Source organism: Pagrus major, chromosome 22 (assembly GCF_040436345.1).
Source record: "Pagrus major chromosome 22, Pma_NU_1.0".
Classification (NCBI taxonomy): Eukaryota; Metazoa; Chordata; class Actinopteri; order Spariformes; family Sparidae; genus Pagrus; species Pagrus major.
Window position 1 is genome coordinate 7,854,880 of NC_133236.1, and position 27,924 is coordinate 7,882,803.

The 27,924-nt window shown below is 40.6% G+C and overlaps 2 protein-coding genes across 4 annotated transcripts; one reads left to right on the forward strand and one right to left on the reverse strand.

Annotated features, from left to right (window-relative positions):
- Window positions 1–41: 41 nt before the first annotated feature.
- bub1 (BUB1 mitotic checkpoint serine/threonine kinase) lies at window positions 42–14,210 on the reverse strand. Its single transcript, XM_073493328.1, has 24 exons — window positions 14,030–14,210; window positions 13,815–13,874; window positions 13,239–13,380; window positions 12,931–13,127; window positions 12,372–12,412; window positions 12,198–12,277; window positions 12,060–12,109; window positions 10,407–10,597; window positions 10,171–10,298; window positions 9,521–10,011; window positions 8,553–8,593; window positions 8,349–8,468; window positions 7,984–8,097; window positions 7,390–7,471; window positions 6,761–6,842; window positions 6,169–6,346; window positions 5,942–6,008; window positions 4,963–5,771; window positions 4,293–4,393; window positions 2,519–2,680; window positions 2,278–2,435; window positions 1,996–2,173; window positions 1,675–1,781; window positions 42–465 (listed from the first exon to the last, which is right to left on the reverse strand). Exons 1-24 carry the CDS (start codon window positions 14,050–14,052, stop codon window positions 267–269), a joined length of 3,801 nt encoding a protein of 1,266 aa, XP_073349429.1. The 5' UTR covers window positions 14,053–14,210; the 3' UTR covers window positions 42–266.
- An 876-nt stretch (window positions 14,211–15,086) lies between these two features.
- syncrip (synaptotagmin binding, cytoplasmic RNA interacting protein) lies at window positions 15,087–27,476 on the forward strand. Of its 3 annotated transcripts, none has more exons than XM_073493310.1 (11): window positions 15,087–15,221; window positions 15,888–16,047; window positions 17,782–17,900; window positions 18,053–18,274; window positions 18,788–18,964; window positions 19,230–19,365; window positions 20,065–20,270; window positions 20,732–20,881; window positions 21,028–21,149; window positions 21,270–21,808; window positions 23,356–27,476. In XM_073493310.1, exons 1-11 carry the CDS (start codon window positions 15,219–15,221, stop codon window positions 23,382–23,384), a joined length of 1,863 nt encoding a protein of 620 aa, XP_073349411.1. In that variant the 5' UTR covers window positions 15,087–15,218; the 3' UTR covers window positions 23,385–27,476. The 3 variants fall into 3 exon arrangements, with proteins under 3 accessions (XP_073349411.1, XP_073349412.1, XP_073349410.1); XM_073493311.1 differs by lacking the exon at window positions 23,356–27,476 and adding an exon at window positions 21,942–22,468; XM_073493309.1 differs by lacking the exon at window positions 23,356–27,476 and having other exon boundaries at window positions 21,270–22,468.
- The last annotated feature ends 448 nt before the right edge of the window (window positions 27,477–27,924 follow it).

Sequence of the window (27,924 nt, forward strand, 5' to 3'; positions counted from 1 at the left end):
CAGACCGGCTTCCATCTGTAGAGACAATGAAAATAATCTACCACAACTGAACCCAAATTTTATTCTTCAACAAGCAAAAATGTTTCTCTTCCAGACGTCAAACAATTTGGAAGCAGATAAAATGAAATTATGAAAGAAACTAAATATATTTACATTTTTACAGATCTGTACAAATCTAATCAGGAACTCAAATCCTCCTCCAGTGACATCTCAACAGAACATTTTACAGTTAAACTGCAGTGAAGGCGGTGATCTGTCTCAGGTCGTCATCTCCGAGCTGCCTTGCGGCTCTCCAGCAGCAGCACCACCAGGCGGCTCTTGAGCGTGGGCAGTTTGCTGCTGTAGCTCTGCTGCAGGACCGACGACAGTTTGCAGCGGAGACTCCGGAGGCTCGGCAGAGAGTCGCAATCTGGTATGTTCAGCAGAGTGTGGAAGAACTCCTGCCACAAGTCGCTGTGAGGGTTCCTGAGGAGCAGAAATGGAAAAAAACAGACAAAAGACCCCGTTAAATGTTGACTGGAGAGACAACCTAAAGCGGCATCATCTCATTTTTCTTCCCCTGACCCAGCTCTGATTATTTGTAACACTTCACGGTGACCCATCTCGTAAACCAGGATTGAAGATTATCAAATTTTACACCCAAAAAAGATAAATAAATCAAATTAAACAGTATAAACCTAGGGTGATTCTACTTTTGGAAAAGTTTCTACAGAAACGTCACTTTTGGACGGGAAAAAAAGTCTGAAAACTGACTTCCTTTTCTGTCATTTAAACTTGGCACATTATTCCACAACTCATTGACATGATGATTGACATGACACAAGTGACATTATTCATGAAAACTGCACTTTACAAAATGGCTGCTACAGGGCATCAAACCACATGTTGTCAATCATGTAAAACGCACTAAATCATGTCATTCAAATTGTATTCTACTTTTTTACATTTCCGTGCTAATTAAGTCGGTCACACCAGTGACGTCACCTAAAAGCTTCATATGAAATCTGGAGATAAATGAGACCATTTCTTGTAAGTGAAAAGAGACAGTGGACTGAGCCATGTCCTGTCTTCACAGATCTACAGGAAGTGAAGTGATGTCATCAGTGTGAGTTTTTATTTCAAAAAAATAAAACTTTTGTCACATGACTTTCATTATTATTATTTTTATGACATTTATTATCATATATTTAGTAGCTATGTATATATTATTGCATTTTAAATGGTAGAAAAACATGGGTTGAACTCAAAATACATGACTTTTCTTCTAAACATGACTAGGGACAAGGAGTTCTGTGATGCTTGGAGTGTTAAATAACTGATTAAAAAACAAATATTTTTAAAAATATTTTTTATTAAATTAATAAAATTGATGGCCCAACAGGCAGCAGTTGTTGTAAACTGATATTTTATTATAAAATATGCAAAAAAATGAAAGTGTTTTTCAGGTGTAATTTTTCTCCAAAGTAATTTCCATAGAATGACCAATAAAGAATTTGGAATTTAATTTAGAATTCCTTTAATGCAGCACATTTCCGATTATAAAAACCTGTCTAATAACATGATTTCAGACAATACAAAATCTCATTTATCTATAGAAAGTAATTCTATAGAATTCAATAAATATGTGAACGCCCCTGAATTACAATCTGGACCAGAGAATTTAAACCTCTTTACCTTCTGAATACGCCGTTTGTCTTCCACAGGCCGCCTTCATTTGTGACTTGCATGTAAGTCCCAAACAGCATACAGTGGACGGTCCCTGCTATCCCAAAGTAATCCGTCTATAAACACACACCAAAAACAAAGTAAGTATTAATTGGGGATTTGATTGATCTCTGAATTTCACATTGCAGCACTACAATAAGAGCTGTACAGAATATACCTTCACTATTGCATCAACATAAAATGTGTGGCTTGAAAATAGTTCAAATAAACAAATACATATGGTAAACTAAAGTGATTTTACTGGAGCAGACATGGTGTGTGTGTCCTCACCTGATAGTTCCAGGGTTTCCCACTGAGCATCTCCGTACACTGGAAGCCTGACGTCAAACACTTGGCGGTGAACGCAGTGCCTTCTGGGAAAAGCTCCATGTCGATGCTCTGTCCGAGGTCGACGAGGACGAGGCCATGGTCCACGTTCTCCGACTCAAAACACTTGTTCTCCAAGAACCTGAAACACAACAACAGTATGATGATGATGTTTAGTGACCATGCTGGCTGTCACTTTGCTGAACGGCTCCTCTGAATTTCATCGTAATATGTACAGGTTGTTACCTCTCTCCCAACAGGAAGTTGTCAGGTTTGATGTCGGCGTGGATGACGCGGATATTGTGCAGCTGCTCCACCATGTTCAGGATACAGATGGTGAAGTATATGACGAGAGGCTGAGGCATCACCTTGTCACTCAGGGTTTTATAAATGTTCACTGCGTTCTGAAAGAGGAGTCACAGTTTCAGGGTACGGAGGACAAAATAGTGTTCGTGTTCGTGTCACTACGTCTCTGATGTGAACGTACCAGCAGAGTGCCGTAGTTGTGAAGCTCGCCGAGCAGCACGCTCCCGTTGTGGAAGAGGTGAGCTGAGCGAGTGCTGCTGTAAAGATGACGGACCTTGGGCTGCAGCCGAGCGTCCAGCTGAGTATTGATGTAAAACTCCCAGGGATTGGCTGGTTTCTGAACCTGCAGTGAAAATAAAGATACTCGCATGATCACTGAACAAGAAGCTGACACCTCCGCTGCTTGAGAAAGATAACATATCAAAAATGTGTTTTCAGTTTTAATAAAGAATGATAAATTCACACTCGTGCTGACCCATAAATTGTATTTTGATCGATGATATGGACATGCACACATCGCAAAAGACTGCTTGAAACATGATAAATAAGGAACATTTTACTCAAATGCCAACACTCGTTCATTAGATGGAGCCCTGGATACAAGGAGCACTTGGATTATTTTTTTGGGTTGTTTTGTCCCAGTCCCCAGCTACTTCAGTTGTTTAGGAGAATGCTGCAACACTGTTTTTCTGCAAAGCTCCAGAAATGTTTTGTGGTCTACGAAACTTCACCTGACTTTCCCATAAACGTGGGGGAGAGGAGATACTAGCCCTTTTCACACAGAGACTCTGCATTATCGACACAAAGAAGGCTTGCCTTTACTCCACCTGTTTGTTCACACTGAATCAAGCAGCGCCTGCTTAAAGCCGCTCCAGTGTGTCATTTCATACAGCATGCCGGCGTTGCGGAACCAAAAGAGGCGTGATGGTACACATCATTGATATCCATGTGTTTTATTGACATGTTTCCTCCGGTTTCCACATGTTAATCTAAACATGACTGTTGCATCATGGAAAGTGTCAAAGTTCCGTTTTTTGCTCTAAATAACATAATAACATAATCACCATCAGTAAACAGAGGACCCTGTCTGACTCTCAGTTGCGGGCAGGGATGGTGTTTTCTGGGGGAAAGTGAATTGAATTCAATTCAATACAAGTTTTTGCACCGCCATTCAACTGTGGGAGCCGCCTGGCTCTGCTGCCACGGACAGACGCTTTTTTTTTGTGCAGATATGTGACAAAGAGTCAGTAGGACAGACAGGATGACAGACATTTTTCCATGTACGGATGTTGAAGACAGGACCTGCTACCGCATTACTGTTGTCTGTTGTTTCCTGTAACGTTCTTTGTGGGTTTTAGTGTGGGACATTTCTCTTCTATTTGATGAGTGAAGGATCTGTTTAGCTATCAGACTGTTAACCACATCAGACTGACACAGCCCTGTTCTGTGCCTCTGGCTTTTCCATTCATAGACGTAGTCTTGCCTCTGCTGCGGTTCAGTTACAGTATCGGCGCATGATACCCGCCTTGAAAGGGGGCAAAAGACTGAATTTTACTTTGTGGGTGAACTCTTCCTTTAATTGGTGTCAATTTGGTGGCGACTACGAAGTTAGCTAGTACAATGGCTGAGGAAGAAAAGAAGAGCTAATATGAGCATCTCAATATTTGTTTGTTCAGCTCTCATGTGCAGATACATTTTAACAAAAATCATCTTACTGTTTTCAGAAAAAACTAAAATAATCTCATGAAACATCATTGCGTATATACAGGTAACAATGGCGGCAAATGCACAAAATCTCGAGCCACTTAATAAAAATATATTATAAGAAATATTCTATCTACATCAGCTGTAGTAAAGCAAAGCAGGGCCTGCATTAACCCCATCTGTAAATGAATCATGAAGTACTGAGATCACATATGGGCCTGTGTCCTCATCTACAATCACCACCTTCTTACCTTCAACACCATCCTTTCAGATGTCACGGGGTCGGTCGCCTGGTAGACGGTTGCAAAAGCTCCTTCTCCAACAACAGAGTCCACTCGCAGGGACGCTTTTCCTGTTAGAGGAAAATATTTTCAATACAACACATATCTTCATTTCCCTTAAGTGTTCAAACTGGTTGTTTTGATGGATATCTAAGTAGGAATGAAACGAAAATCTACATGTTTCAGTGTCTGACCGTATTCACTGACTAACAAACACACCAAGAAAAAGAGATCATGAAATTATTATTATTATTCTTTTCTTACAATTTAAAATCTATAGTAATAATAAGTTGTGTATTTAGACTTATTAAAAAGGACTAGTCTGTGGTTTGAGAGGCTGGAACCAAAATGTCAAATTCTTTTGCTTGAATCCGTCTGTTTTGTTCAACTTATATGACGTATAAATTAGTGAGATTTGAGTTGTTAGTCTATTTTTGAACTTTGGACAGAGCCAGGCTAACCGTTTCCCCCTTATTCCAGTCTCTATGCTAAGCTAGGCTAATAGCCTCCTATCTGTAGCTCAGTTACTGTACAGACATGAGGAGTATCAACGTTGAAAGCATACTTTCCAAATATCCTTTATAAGAAGTAAGGAAACCAGTCAATAAATAAAAATAATAGTATCAGCTCTGCTCCTCACCCATGCTGATGGTGGTCTTTGGGCTGATGTTGGGCACGTTGCACTGCCAGGTGATGCAGCGGGGGTGAGCAGTGAGAGGTGGGGTGAGAGCTGACAGCAGGCGAGAGATCAGCTCATCATCCCAGGGATCTGACACCAGCTGGACCGCCACCGTTCTGCCTGGTGTTGGCACTGCGTGCATGGACACGTCAGCCTTCAGCCCTCTGTCTGGACTCATCATGGGTTCATCCACAGTGCTGAACTGTTGGGGCTGTCCCGGGCTCATGGGCACGTCGGAACAGAGCTGTGGCTCCTTGGGACTCATGGGGACATCCATGCTAATGTTGGGCCGACAAGGACTCAGGAAGGCGTCCAGGTCCGGCTCGACTGGGACATCTGGGCTTCCAATGGCCAGCCAGTCTGATTTAAGGGCACACTCTGGAGTCATGGGGACATCAACTTGTTCCTGGGCTCGTTTTGGGCTGGTGGGTTCATCTTCTATGATTGTAAAAGGTTCATTTCTTGGTCTGACTGAACTCTGAGGTTGCTGTGAGATCAGAGAGGCCTGTTTAGGAGGCTGCTCGGGGCTTGTGTACACTTCCCAGCCAGGCCCTGTGGTCCTGGGGACAGAGGAGTCAGTGGGACAGACCGTCTGGTCTCTGAAGGAGAGCACAGCAGGAGGGGGAGGCTGCACCATGGTGATGGAGGAGGTGGTGAGGCAGAGCTGGGCTGTGGCAAGCCCTTCACCGACAATGGTGCCGTGTCTCTGAGAAGACGGCACGAGCTGACTGATGGCTGTTTCATCACACGGACTCTGCTCTATGATGGGGCTGAGTGAGGGGACACAGGTAAAGCAGGAACAATTAATTGATTTGTTGTTGGCAATTAATTTAATCATCAAATATTTTGAGAATCGATTAATGAGGATAAAAAGTAAAAACTCTCTGATTGTAGCTTCATGAATGTGAATTTCTTCTGGATATTTTCTCAGATTGGTTACCTGAGTTTTTTCGCCTGACGTCTGATAAAAGCTTCATCATCAGCATCGGCGCCGTCACAGTTGTTCTCTGGAAAGATGAAAAAATTCATTATTATTGAAAAATCATGTTCCCAAATCTGAAGCATGTAAATTGTAAAAACTAGTTCAATTATGTGCTTGACTGTTGACTGACAGTACATATGTATGTATAGGTAATGTTGGAGTGTGTGTGGGTCCAGGTAGTGTACCTGGGTCCTGGTAAAAGTTGCTGCTGGAAGGTGTTTTGTGTGTGGACGGCGTGGAGACGAACTGAGCCAACATGGCGAAGTCTGTGGTGCTGTTGGGACAAGCTGCCAGCGAGTGAAGGGAGTTGTAGCGAGCTCCCCACATGGTGCTCTCATCTGGCATCAGATCGGAAGGAGTGTCCTAATCAGCAAAAAAACATAGTCAGAAAAACACACACAGCAGCAGCATGTGATCCAAACAATGCATTAATTAGTCTGATGTGTCACAGGTTTCTGTTTGTAGTTTCTGTTTTTAGTTTAGTGCCTTTAGCCATCAATAAGCAACACTGCTGTGTTTTATACCAAGAGACAACATAATCAGAAATGTTCAAATCATACATACTGGGTCTCATAAAAAACACTTCAACACTAATGGCTGCTCTTAAACATAAAAAGCAGGTTGTTGACATGAAGCTGAAGCACATTACTGGACAGGATTGAAGTCATTTACTTAAAATTGTACACATTTAAATGTTGTAAATGTGCTGAGAGAGTTTATGAAGAAAGCAGAATGGATGAGGCAGAATTTTGAAAGTGACAAATCATTCACACTCACATTTGGTTTGTTGGACACTGGGATTTCAGCCAGTGCTCTGATTGGTTTAGACTTCTCAACTGCAGAAGGTGCAGCAGCAGCACTGAACACAGAGACAGTGACAAAATAACAGCAACATTAATCATAGAAATATTTTATAATTATTTATAATTGTTCATATCATCAGAGGGTCACAGCAAAGCATCTTCTCGTAAGTAAGCACATTAGAGCTGCAACTATTAGTCAATAGAAAGTATTTCTTTGGAATCAGCTGGTTGTTTCAGTCATTTTTCATGCTAAAATGTTAAACATTTGGTAGTTCTTTCTTAAATGCAAGGATTTGCTGCTTTTCTTTGTCATTTATGACAGTAAATGAAGAGTCTTTGTTTCTTTTGTACAACCAACTGTCAAAAAACCCAATTTGCAGATGTCCCATTGGACTTTATGAAAATGCTCCTCATAATTTCCCAATCTGTTGGCCTTTTTAAGACTAAAAGATCAATCATAAAAATAACTGGGAGATGAATCGATAACAAAAATAATTGTTAGCTGTACGTATGACTCGTTTGGATCTAAATACCACTTTACAGCGTATAAATGGGATGTTTATACTGTGTGCTGCTCTCTGGTGACCTGTTATCTATAATTACCTTCCATTTTCTTTGTCAGTGTCATCCTGGAAGATGGTGAACGGGGCCGTGGTTGGGGGCTTGGTGATAGAGGAGACGCCTCCTTCAAAAAAACAATGAATGATGAATTTAAATGAAAACAATTTGATTTACCACAAACATTAATTGCGTGATTTTTGTAACTTTCCGTTTGTTGGATAGAGTGAAATGTTACATTTTTCAATAATAGCATTAAAACATTGTTTTTGGTCTTTAGCTTTCCTCAAACTTTGAGACAAGACTTCAAAATACGCGTTTTGTATAGACATTGTCACATTCTGGTCCACAAGTACAATGTCTCCTATAAAATAAGAACAACAATAAATAAAAAATAATGAAAGAAAAACACACAAATCAAATGTATATACCTAAATTTTATATGTACCAAACTCCAACCAAATTCAGACGCAACAGGTGAATTCTCAGTCACATAAAGACTATGTATATTCTATACATGGTGTGTGCTTTACTCTCTCTCAGCACTTAATTTATACATGTATGAAGTTCCTTTTAGCCACTGGTTCAGATATGGGACCAACCTTTATGAATGCACATGCCTTCTTACAGAATATTTACCATTTCTTGGGTATCCGGATGGTTCAGCCTCCTTCTCAGCAGCGTGGACCACCGATGTGTTGTTGAACGGGTCCTCGAGGAGAGTCGGGGCCTGGAACATGTCCATGATCACATCTGGATGACACGAAAAACCAGATCAAATATTATTCACTGTGATAGAAAGATGTAAAGGTCCAAGCACAGAGTCACTGCACTGTTACTTTTGGAATACAACATGAATAAAAGCCGAAAGGGAAAGAACGCTCTGGAGTTTACTGGCACTACATGCTGCTAAAAACACTCATCAGTCTGACAGAAAACCCTACAGCCCAAACAAACATCCCTGATACATCACCAGGTGAAGGTGAAGAGGTTGTTGTGCTCACCCAGTGCCTCTCGTGTGTTGACAGTAGGTGACGGCAGCACCCTGGACGGTGTGGCCTGAACATAGCCCAGTGAGGTGTTAGGAGTGACATGAGACAGGTTACCTGTGCCCCCCTGTGACACTGACACACACACAGAGAAAGTTTGAAAACACTCACAGGATGCTGAGATTAGAGGGCTGACTCATCAACTACTGGTTTACTTACTGTTGAGTTTGTCCTCAGGCACTGCTGGATCACCAACATCCCTGAGGAGAAGAAGAGGGGAAACAGATTGAAGAAAGTTATTTAGAATGAAATGGAACCATTTTATTTTTCAGATTTCATTACTGTTATAAATTATCTGCAGTTGTATAATTCATCTAAACTGGGGTGGGATTTCATGTTACATTATATTATACATACTGTAGATATAATATATATTGCACATTGTTCATGTTCATACTGTGCAATCATCTTGTATATTATATGTTTCATTATTTTAAATATATGTTACTTGCAGTGGGGATGCAACAGATTGCCAGCTACAGTTCTCATGGTAAACACACCGGCCCCTTCAGCTCGTAGTTATGTCTCTGGGCGAGGCAGAGCTGACAGGTGTATCCACAGGACGGGCTGCCCCTCCATACACACCGAGCTTGGACGCAGACTAACGTTACTTTTGGCAAGGCGGCATTTGCCACCCGGCTGTATATGGAAGGGCAGCCCATCCTTTGGACATTCGGCCTGTCCACTCTCTCGCCTGGAGACACTCCGGCAGCTTTGGAGGAGGAATATAACCCTAGAAGAGCAGCAGCTGGCCGGTCAGGAGTGACTACAACAACTTAAGAGGTCCGTGTGTTTACTGGGGAAACTACAGGTCACAATCCCCTACGTTAGCACCTCTGCTAAGTACCAGAGAAGAAGACCGAAATGCGATGCTACCAAGCAGACCAATCGCAGCTGTTTCTGGGCAGGTGCATGTCAGGCTACAGTGTAGGGTATGCAACTACAAAGAGTTAGAGTTCTAGAATAATATTCAAGAATAACAGAGTATAATCCAAATTTTATTTGGCTGAAAACAACACTGGTCTCCTCTTACTGCTTCCTCAGATGTGGTGAGGTCGCTGGGGATTCAAAGACTGCTGTTGCACTGAATAAAAGATATCATATGAGCAGAATCTGAAGCCACTCACTGATGTGTGGTGTTGTTGTGCTCCGGAGGGCACCAGTTCTCCGAGCTGCTGAGCTGAACTTGATTGTTCCGGCAGAAGCCATCAGTGTTCACAGCAGAGGTGTAGGCGGGTCTGTGGAGCGAAAGGTTCATCTGCTCAAAGCTAATGGGCTGCACTGACCGAGGCTGAACCATCGAGGTCTGGACAACAAACGCTTGGTCTGTGAATGTCGGTGCAGGATTTGGTAAATGAACGCTCCTGTCAGTCAGCACAGAGGGATGATGGAACCCCTCTGAGCTCAGAGTGTGTGTGTCAGCCACTCTGGTGTTGTTCTCGTCCTGCTGTTGAGGGCGTTCAAGGGTAGCGGCAGCCTCGTGGGTGAAGGTCGGCTCAGTGTGTAATCTCAGGCCAAGAGAGCGTCTGCTGCTCAGACGATTTGAAGGTCTAGGGCGCCCAAAGGACTGCTGGGTAGGATTAGGGTTCAGACTGGTGGCTCCTTCCACGAAAGGCAACTGCAGCAAAGAACACAAAGGGCTTGGTTTCATTGTTTTAGACAATTGAAACTGACCCACTGATATGCAATGTTATCCTTTATAACTAGACCTGTTATGTTTACAAGGGTATAGAGGTTGTGTCTGTGTTTTTCAAGACACTTGAATTTTCAGGCTCACCCTCTGTGATGAAGCCTGGCTGGTCAAACCTCCGCAGGCCTCCAGCTCCTGGTTTACTTTCTCAAACATAGATTTAATGCTCAGGATGCTCAGGATGTCCTCTTCCTGCTCCCTCACCATCTTCTCTGCTTCATACAAAAAAGAAGAGCATACAAATGATCACAAATTGAATAACTCACTTGGTAATCAGTAGGCTCTGTTGCTGCTACATTTGGATTTATAAACCATCATCTTACCGATCCAGTCTGGACTGGCCTCCTTTTCCTGCTTCTCCCGGAGCCGGCGGAAGTATCTCTCTGCTCGGACCTCCTCAAAGCACAGTTCAGATCCTTCACAAACAAGTTCATCCTTCAAATACTGGGACACGATCTGAACACCGGAGCTTTGACTCGAGGGAATTGCCCCCGAAGTCTCAGAGCGAGAGACTCTGTGGAGGAGAAGACAGATCAGATAGTTAGAACAGTACACATATGCTGTGCTGGTGACTAATCAGGAGACGTACCTTTACACAGAAAATAACAGAATAATGAAAGCACGTAAGTTAACTACGCCAAGGCAAGAAGTCCTCCACACTCCTATTGTGGATATTTAAATTCATTTCACTAACCCAAGACCGATCCTAAATTTCAAGAGATAACCATGTGTTATAAATGAACAATCTGCCGTTTGAATGTGATTAAAACAGATGCTGCTCCAGGAAGGGGTATACTTCAAAATAAAATATCTTTGTTAAAATGTCAGTAGACGGATACATTTCTATTTTTAAAATTACATCCTCAAATTTATGTAGATGAAGTTAATATAAATCCAACCATGCACATTCACTCATAACCTTTTGTTAGTACAAACACTAGTATCATTAAGGACAGGTATTTATTCACTTTTTGTGTCTGAGCTTCTGTTGTTTAAGAACTCATCGTTTGTGTGTACGCCAGTCAAAACAACTCATCTTTGTTGGTAAGTGCACCATCTGCTGACGACTGCAGATTAGTGCGCCTCACTAGTTTGAAATTTACGAGCAGAGACATAAACACTTATGTGAGTTTATGAATGGTAATAGAGCTATAACAATTTGTCTATCTGATGATAGAGTGCATGTCAACAATTTGCTGGTGCCAGCTTCTTAAATGTGAGGATTTGCTGCTTTTCTTTGGCACTTATGACAGTAAATGAAGAGTTTGGGGGGTTTTGGACTGTTGCTTGGACGAAAGAAAAATTTAAAAGATGTCACTTTGGGCTGTGGGAAATTTTGAGAAGTAATTTTCTCAATTTTTTTTTTTACATTTTAAAGACTGAATAATTAATCATGAAAGATCTTCCAGGGCCAAGATCCATCCTCCATCCAAGTGTGGTGGAAATGTGTTCAGTATTTTTTGAGTAATCCTGCTGACAAACCAACCAACTTACAAACAGGTGAAAACAAAACCTCCTTGGCCAAGATAATAATCGTTAGTCGCAGCCCAATGTGGTATTCACCCTTAATCATGAGAAAAGGAGCAAATGTGCATCTGATAACTGCGTTTGAACAGAAAAACTTAACTGTTGGCCGTCCCAGCATCGTCTTCTCCTGGGCTTCATATATATGTTGTAAAGGTTTAATCAAATCTTTAACATCTTGCCTCTCTATATCAATCTCGACACAGATGCTAGAGAAAAAGTCACTCATCCCCTATTTAAATATTAGAATATGATACTCATTGTAAAAGAACAGAATACTGGGCCTGTTGTCAACCTGCTTGTCTTTTTGTTGCATCTCTCTCACCTGATATAATTTTAATTAAGTACATGTTATTTCACATGGTGCTCCAGAGTCTCTACAACTTTCTCTGATGCAGCGGCATAAAACCATCTAACAAAATACTAATGACTAAACAAAAAAAGCAACTTACGTTACGATGGTTTGAACTGCGGGTGGTTTGGGTGGACAATCCACAGAGATCTGCAACAGAGGATGAAGATTATTACTTGATTTAAAAAGCAGATGTTGGGGTTATTAAATGATTATTATGGAAATTCAAGACACATACCTTGTTTGGAGCTACAGGTTCTCTGTGCGATGACATCTGATTGGTTAAATGGGAGTTCTGCAAAGGGTTTCGACCTCCTGCTTTACAAAAAAATGTTATAAAAACAGTTAGTAGGGGACAGGATATATAACGCAAACGTAATCTTTTTTTAATAAGCAAGTAATACACTCTTACCTGATACTGCTGTCTGGCTCTGGGTTCTTGTTTGAAACTGCCTGCAGATCAGATGTTTTTTTATGTAAAGCACATTGTTATTGTTGTAAGATAGAATTTTACAGTGTATAATGCACATCCAAACAACTATGTAAGACATAGTAAGGAGTATATGTAAGATTAGACAGCAAAGGATTGTTTTTTTGTTTTGTTTTTTTAAAGGGAGGCTGCACACAATGGGATATCCTAGTAATCATACAGACAGAATTGAGGTAGACAGTTAAGCGAGATTAATAGCTTTAGATTGTGGACACATTAGCATTTGTGATCCAAAAAGAACACCTCACAGTCTGGTCATAAAAAGCTTCAGCGTCTGCAACTAAACACAGTCTGTCTGACCTGTGTGCACTCCTAAAATGTTATTACACGTTGTGAAAACCAATCAACAGTCGTGGACCATCAAATTGACTCTCCAGGAGACAAAAGGACCCTCAAACAGACAGATAAAAAAGTACATAAGGCATTTCCCCTCAGGAACAGCTCTTTGCTCTGCCTGCAGTTTATATTTCATTAATGTTACCTGAGTTCATTGACAATAGCGTCGGCTGGCTGGGCTTGGTTCTCCATGGCTTTCTGGTACACAGCATCAGCCTGTTCATTCAATCCCCTCTGTTCAAACTGCTGCGCCCAGGCCACATAGAGGGCAGCAGTCCTGGTGCCGACACCCTTACTGAAGATGTAACTGTACAGCGCGATGGGGTCAGAATAAAAACTTGCCTGTATGACAGAATGAAAAAAAATGCTCATATGAGGTTTAATTAGTCTGAAAAACAAACCCTGTTTGTGTTTGACCCCTTCATTATAATAAAATATTTCACTCAGACTCACACATCTGATGCAGTAGTTCACATATCTGATGTCATTTGCGTATCGCTCGACAGTTAAAAATCTCTGTACAAGAGTCTCAAACACCAGAGACATCTCGCTGCCACCGTCTGCAGGCAATCTTTGCTCCAGATAATCCACAAACCTGAGAGAATATAAAAGGAAGTGTGCATTTAGTCAGCACTGCCTCAGCTGTCAGTCATGCATATTTCATTCAAGTACAGTTACCTGCAGTAGTCTTGCACAAAATAAGTTGGATAGATAGAGCACTACATAAGAAACACTATATAACTAGAAAGGGAAATCAGCCCAATGCAGGGCTGTGGAATAATATACTGAGATGTAAGGAACACTGACAACAGGAACTTTAAAATAGCATTATTATCGTATCTAATCTACGCCATTACAACCTCAGACTGAACATGAAGAGCAAAGAAAGGTGAGAATGCAGGTCAAAAACTTAAAATCAAGTAATAATTGATAAAAGACTGTATTTTCAAAAGGTATGACTGCTAAAAGAGTCAACAACAACACGAAAAATCTGCTCGAAAACACCAGCTAGCTAATCAAATTACTCACTTGTCCCATGGATCCAGTGGGTCGTCACCTGTATATGAGCTCAAATTGCTTTCAAAACACCTACAAGGGTGGGAATATGACAGGTTAAAAGATGGCAGTGCGATGTCTAACAAGTTGTTTAAAAGTTAGTTTCGCAATACATCGGTACCGCTAAAGATAAACGCTAGCATGCAGCTAACACCGGGTAAATTTAATGTTCAAGTATGCTGACTTACTGTAAACAAGTGGCAATATCCATTTCGCATTGAGTTAAAGAGAAAGTCCTTCAAAATATTTAAAAGCAACTCGTGTTATTCCCGAACAATCTATCTAACAAAAAATTGAAAAAACTTTGATATTTCTCTTAAGGTTTGTTTTTCCCTAACGAGCTGCTGCCTGCGCGAACGAAAACGTTTGAAATTTCGCGCTCAGCCAATAGCAACGCGAGCGTTCTTCTTCTTCTTCTGCAAAGTGGCGGGCGGTAACTGGCAATACCGCCACCTATCTGCTATGTGGAGTGAGAGCCAGAGTTTACTGTTTTCATTGGGACTTGGAAAAAAACACTATCTCTTTAATTAACCCAGTTTCTTTTAAAAACTCAAACAAGGCTTTATATTTTCCTTTCCTAAAAAAAAAATTAAAAAAATCCTTCAATTAACTGGTGAGGGTCATTCTCAATCAACATAAATTAGTCCAGTAAAGAAAGTATTTTTCCCTAAATAGACTAAGGAGATTTAGATACTTCGGACAAATGTTGCTTATTTTAAATAAAAAGTCTACTCAATAAAATAAAAATATTTGCAACATTTCCATTCATGAATAGCTTTTTTTTTAAATCTCTATTTGTCTTTCCGGTTTGGGTTTTCAAAATAAAAGTCCTTACTCGTAGAGAAAATCTAATCTTTACTGAAAAAGTAGTGTAATGTTTAATCTACACACCTAATGTACAACACAGAAGTGGCAATACATTAAATATGCTGAAATCTGCCGTTAAAGGGAGTGTTGTTGCGAGTGAAGACTGTAGACAGTAACATTAGAGGTTAAGACTAAGACATATACGAATGCAGCAACGGTGGGCCAAACCACGATAGCATGACATATTTCTAGCTTTGTTATCATGTGATAGTCTCATCCAAACAATGCCACAGATAAAAACTGCAGATTTGGTCGAAGCATATATTTAATAGAACAGTGGGTCAGTGTCACTGCAGACCGGATGTATGTAAACTGAGCAGCCCGTGAGGAGCCGTTTAAGAAACCCCTTACATGCAGCCGAGAAGGAGAGCTCGCGACGTTACGGAGCCGCCATTTTGTTTCACCGGGAGTAAAGAAACCAACCTGAATAGCACCGGCCAGAACATTTTCCTTTATTTGAAGAACCTTCAACACGGATTATCAGCATCGTGCACCCGAGTTTAGATTCGCATGGTATGTACACATCGAACTGACCGATCTACCCCGGAAACATGTTGTGTTTAGTCAGCGCTCTGTGCACACTGATGTATTCGTTGCACGACCGGTTAGTGTCGGCTAAAGAGCAGCTCGTTTACATGGCTAGCCGGCATTTTGAAGAAGGGCCCGATTTGATTGACGGCCGATTAAACAGATGTGGTATCACGGCAAATGTGAATCTAATTTCGAGAAAAACAGCTTCCCGAAAGAATGTAATTGTGAGATGTGCGTTTAACCTCACTGTCATTCAGTTTATTCCTCCACACGCGGCGAAGACTGCGGCCTGTTATGTGCACCAGCCAGCGACGTTAGCTCCCATTAGCTTATAGAGGCGTGGTGGATGTTTGGAAACGAGCTGCATTCAGCCGGAGATTAATATTTCATTACATTCAGTGGTGAGAAGGTGGTTTGAACTAACACCCCCTATTTCGATGTGTATCAGACGTCAAGGTTGGACAAACGCGCGATTCAAGTATCGTTTCAGTTTCGTAACTTCTGATCACAGGAGCCGCTCAGATAACATTACAGTTTGACTGCTGTGCTCAGTCTTGAACGATGGCGCCAAACCGCTCATTTAATCTGCTTTTCCAGTTCCCACTATGACCACAGTGGTGTAATTCTACAACAATCTCATCCACACAGATGTCTGGAGACATGGCCACAGATCATGTAAACGGGAATGGCACGGAGGAACCAATGGACACTACTGCAGAGGTGACCCATTCAGAACACTTCCCAGCTTTACTGGAAGCCGGTTTACCTCAGAATGTTGCTGAGAAGCTAGATGAACTTTACGTAGCAGGTAAGAAGAATTTCTGCAATTATTTCTGCAAATTATGTTGTGCAACCTGCTTGATAGAAACATGTTCATACAGAAGTAAGGCATCACCACACTGTTGAAACACTAGGCATTGTCAGAGAGATGGAATAATTGAGGATGATCTAGTTTTATTTTGTATTGTGCAGGGTCAGTGCTGTAAGTCTACTTTTTGTTTTCTTTAGGGGATAAGTGCAGCCAGTTGTGTACTTTTCTTACTGCAGAAAACAGACCAGAACCAGCTATGAATTGAGTTCACTTACATGTATCTAACTTAAAGTAGAATCCTGACGAAAGCTGAGCCACACAGCACCACTGTTGTCCAAAAACTACAGCGGTGAGCCACACTTTGCTCTGGCTTGCATGCTCCTATATTACCACAAACGCACTGTATTTTATTGTGAGTCACTATCAGATACACCATCCTGCCGCCCAGAACACACACCAGAGAACCAAATGTGTATTAATCTACAGTTGAAAATACACAGGAAAGAAACTAATTTCAAAAATAACTAGACAAACATTGATTACAAGGTGTTTCTTGTGGAAGTTGTCTAAAACAAGTCCCATTCATCTCACTGAAATGCATTTTTCTGGGTGTTTGGCTCTAAAGTGTAATGAGGTATTTTGTACCATGGTAAAATTTTTACCTTAAGTGCAGCTGTTTTTAAAAAAATAGTACATATTTCCCATTATGAAAGATTTACATCTCTGGTAGAAACCAGTGTGTTTGGGGCTGCTGCAGACAGGATGGATAAGTCAGAAAGTATTGATTGGCGCACTAACATGTTGGTTTTTGTCTTTTTATGAGAATCGTGAACAGTAAGTCTTGCCCTTTTGCTATTGATTGGGTTAAACGATAGCGACCTGACAAAACGTCTTCTTCTTGTTGATTCCTCTGTATTATAATAAGCTAATAACTGTATTTGATTGCTGCCTTAAAGGTTGTTAAACTAATAATGTGAGCTACTGGATGACAGATGGAGAAGGTAGTGTGCACATAGACACCATTCCTCTGACTTTTTTTTTTTTGCTGTGCGTCTTCTTTCCAACAGATACAAATAAAATACTTCCTAATTTGTCCACAGTCACACATACATGTGCTGTGTTTGCTGCACATCAGTAAGCTGCTTCAGCTCTTACTGAGTTTTGTCACGCAGTTAAAGTAGAGAAACTGGATTGAATGGGTGTAGTTTTAAAGTTTTGAAGGAAGGTAGATTGAAGCCAGCTGGTACTGTGGCACACACAGAAACAATAAAGCAGCTGCCTGACTGCAGCAGGTGAATTGTTCTCTTTTGAGCAGGAGCCGAATGGGCCACAAGGATGTTATCCAGAGCATGGTTCAAATGGCTGTTAACAGAAAACAGTGTTGTACAGAATCTGGAGGTCTCGAAATACAGTTCAATAGCATATGTGTTGTAATTTTTGACTGACATTTGTTGTTGTTTTGGACAGCATCAGTTGTTGGTTGTAAGGAAACATGGCCCTGTTTGGGACTGTAAAACATTAGCATACATAGAAATTAAACTTGGTCATGCTCAGGGCTTTCCTGCCTTCAGCTGTAATTTTCTTTGGTTCCTTCTGGTACAGATCGATTATTATTAAGCCTCTATTGTGCAAGTGCCTCACAGCTGCATGAGTCAGATGTCTTCTGTTTCTCAGCGCTAACCTGTTCTTATGATCTTGTCCTTCTTTATTTTTAAACCCCGTGCTCATCAGGCCTAGTAGCACATAGTGACCTAGACGAAAGGGCTATTGAAGCTTTGAAAGAATTCAATGAGGAGGGAGCCCTGCAAGTGCTGGTCCAGTTCAAAGAGAGTGATCTGTCACACGTGCAAGTAAGTTTAATCATCTGAACTACAAAGGGCTGTTTGTTCAAATGTACAGGACAACTATGTTGTATACTAACACTAACTCTAACACAGATTATTCTTTTTATGCTGCTATACGAGTAGAATATCAACGTTTTCACTGTTTTTCTTTATTGCAGAACAAAAGTGCCTTTCTGTGTGGAGTAATGAAGACTTACAGACAGAGAGAGAAACAAGGAACTAAAGTTTCAGATTCCACTAAAGGACCAGATGAGGCTAAAATCAAAGAACTCCTGGACAGAACCAACTACACACTTGACGTAACAACAGGCCAGCGAAAGTATGGCGGGCCCCCACCTGAGTCGGTGTACTCAGGTGCCCAACCCAATGTTGGAACAGAGGTACGCTTTGTCTTGTTGTGTGAAGAGTGAATCACTGCTGTCAGTCAGGAATGGTAACTGAACCTGTCCTGCAAATATTAGTTTATTTCATCTTGTCTTATTGCTCCCTAAACTCTAATAGTATTAGAGTAATTATTTTCAACGATAGCTTATCTACATACAAAATTCTACATATTTAACAGTATTGACAGACTGCCCTCTGGGATTTTATACACAAATATTTTGCATATCAGTCAAGTCACATTGATGGGCCTTGTAAACTATAATGTTTATGGCTTCGTGACCTGTGTTAGTCGGTACAGAGATGATTATTTCTCTCTGCACAACTTCTTACTTTACTTACTTACTTTACACTTCACTACACTTTCTACCCCTGTTCTATACAAACTGTATGAAAGGAAAGATTAGTTACATTTTTTATTCAGCTGAACTTTTTTTCCCAGCTTAATATGAAGATGGACAGTCAGGTCTGTATGTTTTTTTTAAAACATTTTTTTTTCAATTTTCTCCTAGATATTTGTTGGGAAGATTCCCCGTGACTTGTTTGAAGATGAGCTGGTTCCTCTCTTTGAGAAGGCGGGGCCTATCTGGGACCTCAGGCTAATGATGGACCCACTGAGTGGCCTGAACAGGGGCTACGCCTTCGTCACGTTCTGTACTAAAGAAGCGGCCCAGGAGGCGGTGAAGCTGGTAAGCCAGTTAACAGTTGTTTCTGTTCTGCAAAAAATTCCTGCATACTCCACAAAGAATAACGTAGAAGCTTGGAGCAACATTGTCAACCAGAAATTAGTTAATTAACTCATAGACGGTAGACGAAAAATCCCCCCCCCCCCCCCCCCCCCTTCTTTAGGCAATTAAGTTTTCTTTGAAAATGTACGAATATTGGAGGCAGTTGAACTAACAGCATTTGTTGTTACGCAATATATAGTTAACATGTTTTTTGTCATTTGTACAGTGCAATAATCACGAGATTCGCCCCGGCAAACACATCGGAGTTTGTATATCTGTAGCCAACAACAGGCTATTCGTTGGCTCCATTCCCAAGAGTAAAACAAAGGAGCAGATTGTTGAAGAGTTTGGGAAAGTCACAGGTAAAAAATATCTAATTTAGTGTTTCTACAGATTGTGTTAATGTAAGGGGCTGTTCAGACTAAACGTGAAGAGAACTTTCACTGAAATAACAACATCATAATGCCACCCTGTAAAAGTCTGTCTGTTGGCTAGACGACAAGCAAACAACTTTTAAAATGCTTATTCCCTGAATAGAGTTCGGATCGATCAGGGCTATGCTGTGCTGAGACACATCTCTGATTTATCAGGTAGTCCGACTTCCTCGCTCACTTTCCTCCACGCGAGTTCTCCTTTCTGTCCTGTCTCTGTACACGTAGATGTGTTATCGTACAGCTCTGGGAGTCCGCAAACGGCCAAGATTAGTGATTTTTATCCTCTCCTCCATTGCTGGTCATGAATGTCCGGATATCAATGTGTTAACGTCATGATGTCAGTATGAATATCAATGCTGACAGGTATTTGCAACACAGCACAATCCTTGTTTGAGTTTAATATTTTCAACTTACGCAAATGGCGCAAGTTTTCGCGTTGTGTTGTTATTGACTTTGTATGTAATCTAGACGTGCAAATGACTCGCCCGCGTTTGGTCTGAATGCCTCGATAACTGTGCATTTCTAATGTTTTAAAACGTGGTGCTCTGGATCAGAATTATTATGATAACTTTTTAACTAAGAGTTATTGTCGTAATCTCATAAAATCTTATTTCTGTGTACTTACAGAGGGCCTCAGTGATGTCATACTGTACCATCAACCAGATGACAAAAAGAAGAACAGAGGCTTCTGCTTCCTGGAGTATGAAGACCACAAAACAGCTGCTCAGGCTCGCCGTCGGCTAATGAGTGGCAAGGTGAAGGTTTGGGGCAACGTTGTTACAGTGGAGTGGGCCGATCCCATCGAAGATCCAGACCCAGAGGTCATGGCCAAGGTGAGCTTCAATGAACGATCGTTTTATTGTTGATTAATCTATTGATTGTTTTCTTGATAAGTTATTTGGTCTATAACAAGCAGAAACATGTCAATCAGTGTTTCCCAAAGCCCAAGATGACATCCTCAAATGTCTTGTTTTGTTCGCAACCCAAAGATATTTATTTAACTGTCAGAGGAAGAAGGAAACTAGAAAATATTCACATTTAACAAGCTGAAAGACTTGTTAAATGAACCAATTAATGGATTACCCAGATATTTGCGCATTAATTAATGAAGAAGACATGCTATTTCATAGTCTTATGTCACTTGGCACTTCTTTGAAAACAATGTTAATGACAAGTGTTCATATGTAATAAAAATAACAGGCTTTGTGGGCTTCTGAGCATAGAATGATTTGCAACTCATGCTAAAAATCCATTTTAGCTCTAATCTGTATCTATATCTGTGTTCGTCCTGCAGGTGAAGGTTTTATTTGTTAGAAACCTTGCCAACGGTGTTACAGAGGAGATTCTGGAGAAGTCCTTTAGTCAGTTTGGAAAACTGGAACGAGTTAAGAAGCTCAAAGACTATGCTTTCATTCACTTTGAAGAGAGGGATGGTGCAGTGAAGGTATTTCAGTTTTTCCTCATTGAGACATGAATTCTGTGACTCTTTCTAGGCCATTTTTATTGAGTTGACACTGTAGTTTCTTTGCTCTAAATATGAAATTGCTGACATTTGCAGAAATGTTAAATGTGTCTCTGTGCTTTTGTCAGGCATTGGAAGAAATGAATGGGAAGGAGCTGGAGGGAGAGCCTATTGAGATTGTTTTTGCCAAACCACCAGATCAGAAAAGGAAAGAGCGCAAAGCCCAGAGACAAGCAGCCAAAACACAAATGTAAGAAACATCTCAGCAGATTTTCTCATTGGAATGCATTGCTGGTTCTACTTATAAGCCAAAATCAGAATCCCGTCCTCTGAAACTGATCATCATTTTGTCTCTATCTGTATTCATCAGGTATGATGATTATTACTACTACCCTCCACCTCCCCACATGCCTCCTCCTGTCAGAGGCCGGGGCAGAGGCGGCAACCGGGGTGGCTATTCATACCCCCCTGACTACTATGGTTATGAGGACTACTATGACTACTACGGCTATGACTATCACAACTACCGTGGGGGCTACGATGACCCGTACTATGGGTACGACGACTTCCAGGCCCCGGGACGAGGGCGGGGTGGCAACAGGGGCACCAGGGGTGGAGCCTCTCCAGCCAGAGGACGCGGTGGCGCCGGGGCACCCAGGGGCAGAGCCAACTTCTCCCAGCGTGGTGGACTCGGACCAGGCCGTGGCGGGCGGGGAGCAAGAGGAGGCGTGCAGCCAAGAGGGCGAGGAGGGGTACGTGGTGCTCGGGGTGGCCGCGGTGGAAATGTAGGAGGAAAGCGCAAAGCTGATGGGTACAACCAGCCAGATTCCAAGCGTCGCCAGACCAATAATCAGAACTGGGGCTCTCAACCCATTGCTCAGCAACCGCTCCAAGGTGGTGATCATTCTGGTAACTATTCCGGTTACAAATCCGACAACCAGGAATTTTATCAGGATTCTTTTGGGCAACAGTGGAAGTAAACCAGTAGGGCTTTGATAACAAAATACGTGTTTATTGTTTTTGTTTTTGTCTTTTTATTTAGAGACTTGATCTGATTGGCCCTCAATCCCATACGGTTGCCTGCGTTTTTTCCTCAAAATTGGTGACATCTGGCAAGATATCTTTTTGTACATATTTTAATAATCAGCTTGGACTCAAACAGTAGTCACACACCCACCTGTTTCTGGCGAACTGGTTTTCTTTTTTTCCTTTTTTGTTTTTTTAAGATGGTCGTTAAAAGATTTTCCATAACAAAGTTTGAAAAAATTTTTAGATGCAAATATGTGCTCGAGCTGTCTATTTGGCTATAGCTTTATGTATGTTTTTAGAAATTATGGTTTCCATGTTTTAAGTAGCTAACGGCAACAAAGCATATGTCTCCTAAACATGTATTTAAAACAAATGAAAATACAATTTGTATTGTCACAAAGTAATGCGTGTCTTGTTATTGAAAAGAAAAAAAAAAAAGGACCATCGTAGTCCTATTTTTTGGCTTTACATTTTGGCTTGTATTCTTTGCTGTTTGTCTGCTTTAATAAACATACACGCACACGTGTACAAAACTTCAAATTGTGTTGCAAATTCATGTTTCGGCAAATTCTCTCTTCAAATTGCCTTCAAATTTAAGGCTCCTTGTGGAAGCAAATGGATTAAAGGTTTGCCAATGTTGGCCACATGCTACAGTGTCACCTTGCATGCCATCAAATTCCAAATCACCTACTTCTATAGTCGGCATCTCTCAAGTGCTCTGTATATGTAGTGACATACTCCATCCTTATGAGTTCCTCTCATGTCCAAAAACATAAATGTTTCACAAATTGGTGTCCTAAATTCACTGTCAATGCAGCATCAAGACTAAGCCCCACCCCCTACAAGTCTGTCATACAAGTCCCTTTTGTTACCAGCAGGGGGAATAAAAGCACAATTTGATTTCTTAATTACAAAATTAAGCTTTTCCTTGTCCCAGAAGGATCTACCTAGCTGTTGAAGGCCTGGATACTAATCTTGCATGTTTATCTGGAGGTTTGATATTGTGCTACTGTGGGAGATAATTGCCATGCATGACTCGCTTGTAGTGTTTTTTGTTCAGTTTGCTTAATAGATCTAATGGCTGCTGTTAACCCCACCCCTCCTCCCTCCCTCTCTGCCTGTCTGAGCTTGTCTACGTCTCACCTGCCGCACCTCAAACTGTTTTAAGTTTTAAACATCCAAACCAGGCCGGTTCTCTGCTTGTCGTCCTCCTTTAAGGCATTGACATGTGCATGTTAAATCCGAGGGCGTGCTAGTGTGTGAGAATGCTTTGTCTTCTAATGTATGCAGATTCATGTTATTTAAACAGTTCTCTCTACAGTTGTACTGAGTGTGTGAGCTTGAGGGACACAGAACAGTAGATGTGTGTAGATGTAACATGATCCTGATTTCCATTCTCTAATTGCTTCCTTTTGTTACCTGACTAGCAGGGAAAAGGGGTCGAGGCCGGTCCTGATGTGTCGCTATGAAGACTGACCAGTGTATGGCGGTACACACTGCAGGCTGCCAGTGGATGGAATGGTAAGGTCATCTGACTCAGTGGTCCAATGGCATTCCAGCCTTTTTAAGGAGCAGATCTCCTGAAACTGCCACGTTTGAAGATAATCAGAAGAGCAAATGTTAAGCTTAAACAGTTGACTGTTAAGTTTTTAAGCCCCAAATATGCCATTTGAGACTTGCTGAGTGGGAGTTCATGATGGACATCCTTCTGGAAAAGTCTTTGCACTTTTTTTGTTTGGAGTGGTTTAGTGGAACTTGATGCTAATTTTTTTTGTTTCTTTGAGCTCTTAAACTACATCTTTATGATGGACTAGTTGTGATATTCTATGGTCATCAGAGTGTTGAGGTGTGCTCACCATGTGTTGAAGGGCGGGCATTCCAGGAAAATGGTTCTCTAAGAACCGAAGCCACCAAGGGTCCGTTAACTACCTCAGTTTCGAGGACTCGCCTGCTCTGCCCCTTTTTGTACTGAGGCAGGGTTCGCCCACCTCCCCCTCTCCCCTGAAACTCAATCCCCACCCCTCACTCCTCTCCTCAGATATGCACAGGCAACAACAAACAGCACTTAATGAATTTTAGTTCTCAGCTGAGACTTGATGTAGGCTACAGCTGCTGTAGGCATGTTAGCTGGTCCTCCTGAAGTGAGCCTGAACAAGCCTTGCTGTCTTGAAACATGAACTGAGTGATGATGTAGTTTACAGACAAATTGTTTTATAATTGTTATTGTGTTTTTGTAAAATCTTAAAGGAACAGTTCACCCAAAATGGAAGTCAGTTGTTATCTACTCACCCCTGTTACGTTTCGTAGTCCACAGAGCAGTGTTGCAGCATTCTTCTCAACATCTGAAGTAGCTGGGGACTTGTTTTAAAACATAACTTAGGCTGCAAAACATTAAATGGCTCCATACAGCTCGGCTGGTGTAATCCAGGCCTCCAAAAGCCTAGAGTTCCAAAATTGATTTGAAGAGATGTTTTTTACACCCTGAACGTGCAGTCGAGCTCATGCACCAACTTCAGACTGGGTCTTCTAGCTCAGCAGCTGCAGTGAAGATTTTGTTTTTTTCGGCACTCACAAACTTGATGGCCCTGTATCACTCTAAACATTAAATCATCCATAACGGCTTAATTATAATTTAAGCTCACCAGATCCACATCAATTTGTTGCAGCCACCTAAGTATACCTGTTGTTGTTGTTGTTGTTGTTTTTTTCAAAAGGATCCATGCATTATTCCCTGACAAATTAATTAAAAAGGTCAGGAAACGCCCTATCTCACAGTGTTAAAGATAGCAAGTAAAAATTCCTAGATTCGTCCCTTTATCTGAATCTGCAGCAAAAGTTAATGGGTCTATTCAGAGCTGAGACCAATCTTCCATCCAAGTTTCATCCAAATCCATTCAGTAGTTTTTGTGTAATCCTGCAGACAAACCAACCAACAAATGGGTGAAAACATAACCTCCTTGGTTGGGACAATAATATCTTTTGAAATCAGTTTGGGATCTCAGGGCTTCTGGAGACTTGGATTACACTGGACGAGCTGTATGGAGCCATTTTGTTTTAAAACGGGTCCCCAGCTACTTCAGTTGTTTGGGAGAATGTTGCAACGCTGTTTTGCTGTGAAGCTCCAGAAATGTTTTGTGGACTACAAAACTTCACCTGACTTTCCATCTGCATGGGGGAGGAGATAATGACAGATTTTTGGGTGAACTTAAACTTTAAGTACCTGGAAACCAGTAATCCTTTGTCTTCCATGATGGGAAAAGTGTCTTATTTTTTGTTTTTGTTTGCACCCTTTTAAGGATGTTTGTGATGTTTCAGGCTGTTTGCTTTGCACAAACATCAAGATGAATGACCACTGACATCCAGTGAAGCTGCCTTTTTATTTAGGTTCTCTAAGCAGGACTGGAAGAAAGTACATTAATTTCCAGCTCCTGAAAAATTTAGGAATCAAACTGGCATGGGAAGCGTTTTCATTGCAAAAGCATGATTATTCACATTGTATGTCACTATAGACTTATTATCATGCCATGTACTTTTTTGTGACAAATTGTTGGATAAACTGGTGTTAATTCATGTCTTCTCACTATCAGTGTACACATACTGGAAGTCAAAATGTTAAGAATTTAAAGGAGCAAATCCATCCTGGTGTAAGAGAAAATAACTGACTTTGGTGGTGAAGCTTGTTTTTTTTTTGTACACTTTTTGTTTTACGAGGTGTGTAATTATACACATGCAGAGTACTGTTACAGATACTTCTACACAAGTTAATACAGACTTCCAAAACATTCAGGAGTGTATGTTTCCTAGTGAGTTTTCCGTTGATGAAAAGTTAACCTTGAGTATTAAACGGTCAGTATATAGTGTGAAGGATCAGTCTGGTTATGTTCTGTATTTTTCTTATTGTCAACAAATTTTGGGAAAATACCAAAACCAATAATGTGTTAGTCTGTCACCAAATACAGAGATGAAGTCTCACCCCTTCTGGTGTGCCCCATGGGACCTTATTTTGGAAATAATTTGTTCAGTAGTGAATGGGGAGAGACATACAGTTTTGATTATGAATCTTGTCACTTTAAAAGATAATTGAAAGTTGCAGTTTGTCGTGAAGATGGTAAAATACCATTTAATTTGTGTGAAAATGCTCAGTGAGCTACATCGTCTTGCCCAACGCACGTCACCAACCCCAACATAGCCGCAACCTCGGCACAGAAAAAACAGAGTAGCAAGTAGACAAATTAGAAATAGACAATTTGAATAGACAACTGCAGTTATGAGAAAGGAGAGAGCTAATATACAGGTCAAACTCTACATGGTTAGTTGTTTTTTCGTTAACAAGACTACATCACTTGACAGTTGACTGTGTAGTCTTTCAGATGACATACTTTCATGGTTTTATGCTAGATTAGTTTTATAACAACCTTTCTCAAACTGAAAAGGTCTTTTTCTATCTTTGAAAATTGACAAAAATCATGTGTAATTGATGGCACAATTCAAACAGGATCAAAAATAATTTGTCTCTCCATTCACTACCATACATACTTTTTTTCTAAAGTAAGGTCCCATTGCAATCCACCGTAAGGGACGGGACTTAACCTCTTTATACTTTCTGACTTCCAGTCTGTGGCTTCATGCCCGTTGGTTCCTACTGAAGATATCGATCTTGAACACTATTAGTTTGATTTTAAAAAAGGTTCCTACGACAGCTGCTCACTGTAGTTTTTATCAAACATACAGGAGGGAACAGTGCATTTGTTGGGGACAATCCTAGAGTTGGGGAAGATATATCAGGCTGTGATACACAATATGTAGTAGATACATTCACTGTTGGTTTTGGTCTTTCTATGGGTTTTTGTAATTGTTGAGGAAAATGTAGAATCTCACCAGGGTATTGTTGTTCACTCAAAGTCACAGTGCACCACTAGATCTCAATTTGCACCAATGTTTAGCGATCACGCAGAGAAGAAAATCAATCGCACAAAGTTGAATTTCTACACCCACATAATGCGGTAGATTCACATAATAATTAGCTTTTTAGTATGGGACATGGCCGTGGCTGTGTTTATAGAAAAACATTATAGGAATTGCAGGAAATCACAGAATAAAACACTTAAAATGTAAGTAACAGACATGCATGGTTTTTAATGGTGAAAGTGATTAAGGTTGGATTTCTCCTTTAAGCTCTTTTTTAAACATCATTAGTGCGTAGAAATAAATCTTTTTGCCTTTTTGTGACATTTGCCATGAAATGCAGTGTCTTGAATCTAACTCATGTTTAGAGTTCTTACAGGTCAGAAAAAGATTGTGCAGCTTGTTCTTTCTCTTTTTACCGGGTTTGTGAAAAAGAGCCTGATTACTTTTTTTTTTTGTACTAGTATTGACTGTTGGATCTCCAATTTTGATTGGAATGATTTTATGATTTTGTTTGTTTGTTTGTTTTTTTTGTTTGTTTTTTTTTGCTAACAAGTGTGTTTGCATTCTTGCAAATGAATTGTTTTATACTGTACAGTGAGGTGAGTTAAACCTATTTTTCTAATAAAGTTATTGACTTTGATCTGGGTTGTGTTTTTTTATTTATAGCCAGTGTCATGGATTATAAATCTGTAAAATTTGGATCATGGATTTAGTCTGTGAAGCTCCACATCATGAATTATAAAAAATATTTGCATTTTGTAGTTTCAATTTAGCTCTAGGTCTTCAACCATCTTTATGTTAATAAGCTTTTTATACATATTTTTATTGGATTTCCTCAAAGTTTACAAATACTCATCTCACCTCTCAACTGACAAATACATTAAATATAAAAAAAATAGTCCTGAACTGGGATGAAGAAACCCTTTCAAGTGAAGGTACCCTGCACAACGTCTTCCACATATCTTAATTATGAATATTCATAAGAATAATAAATTAAACTTGAATGTATTTTTAAATGGTAAACAGGTCACTGGGTAAACATTTCATAGTAATAAGAGTCACCACTGACGCGCTACGATTTTACAAAA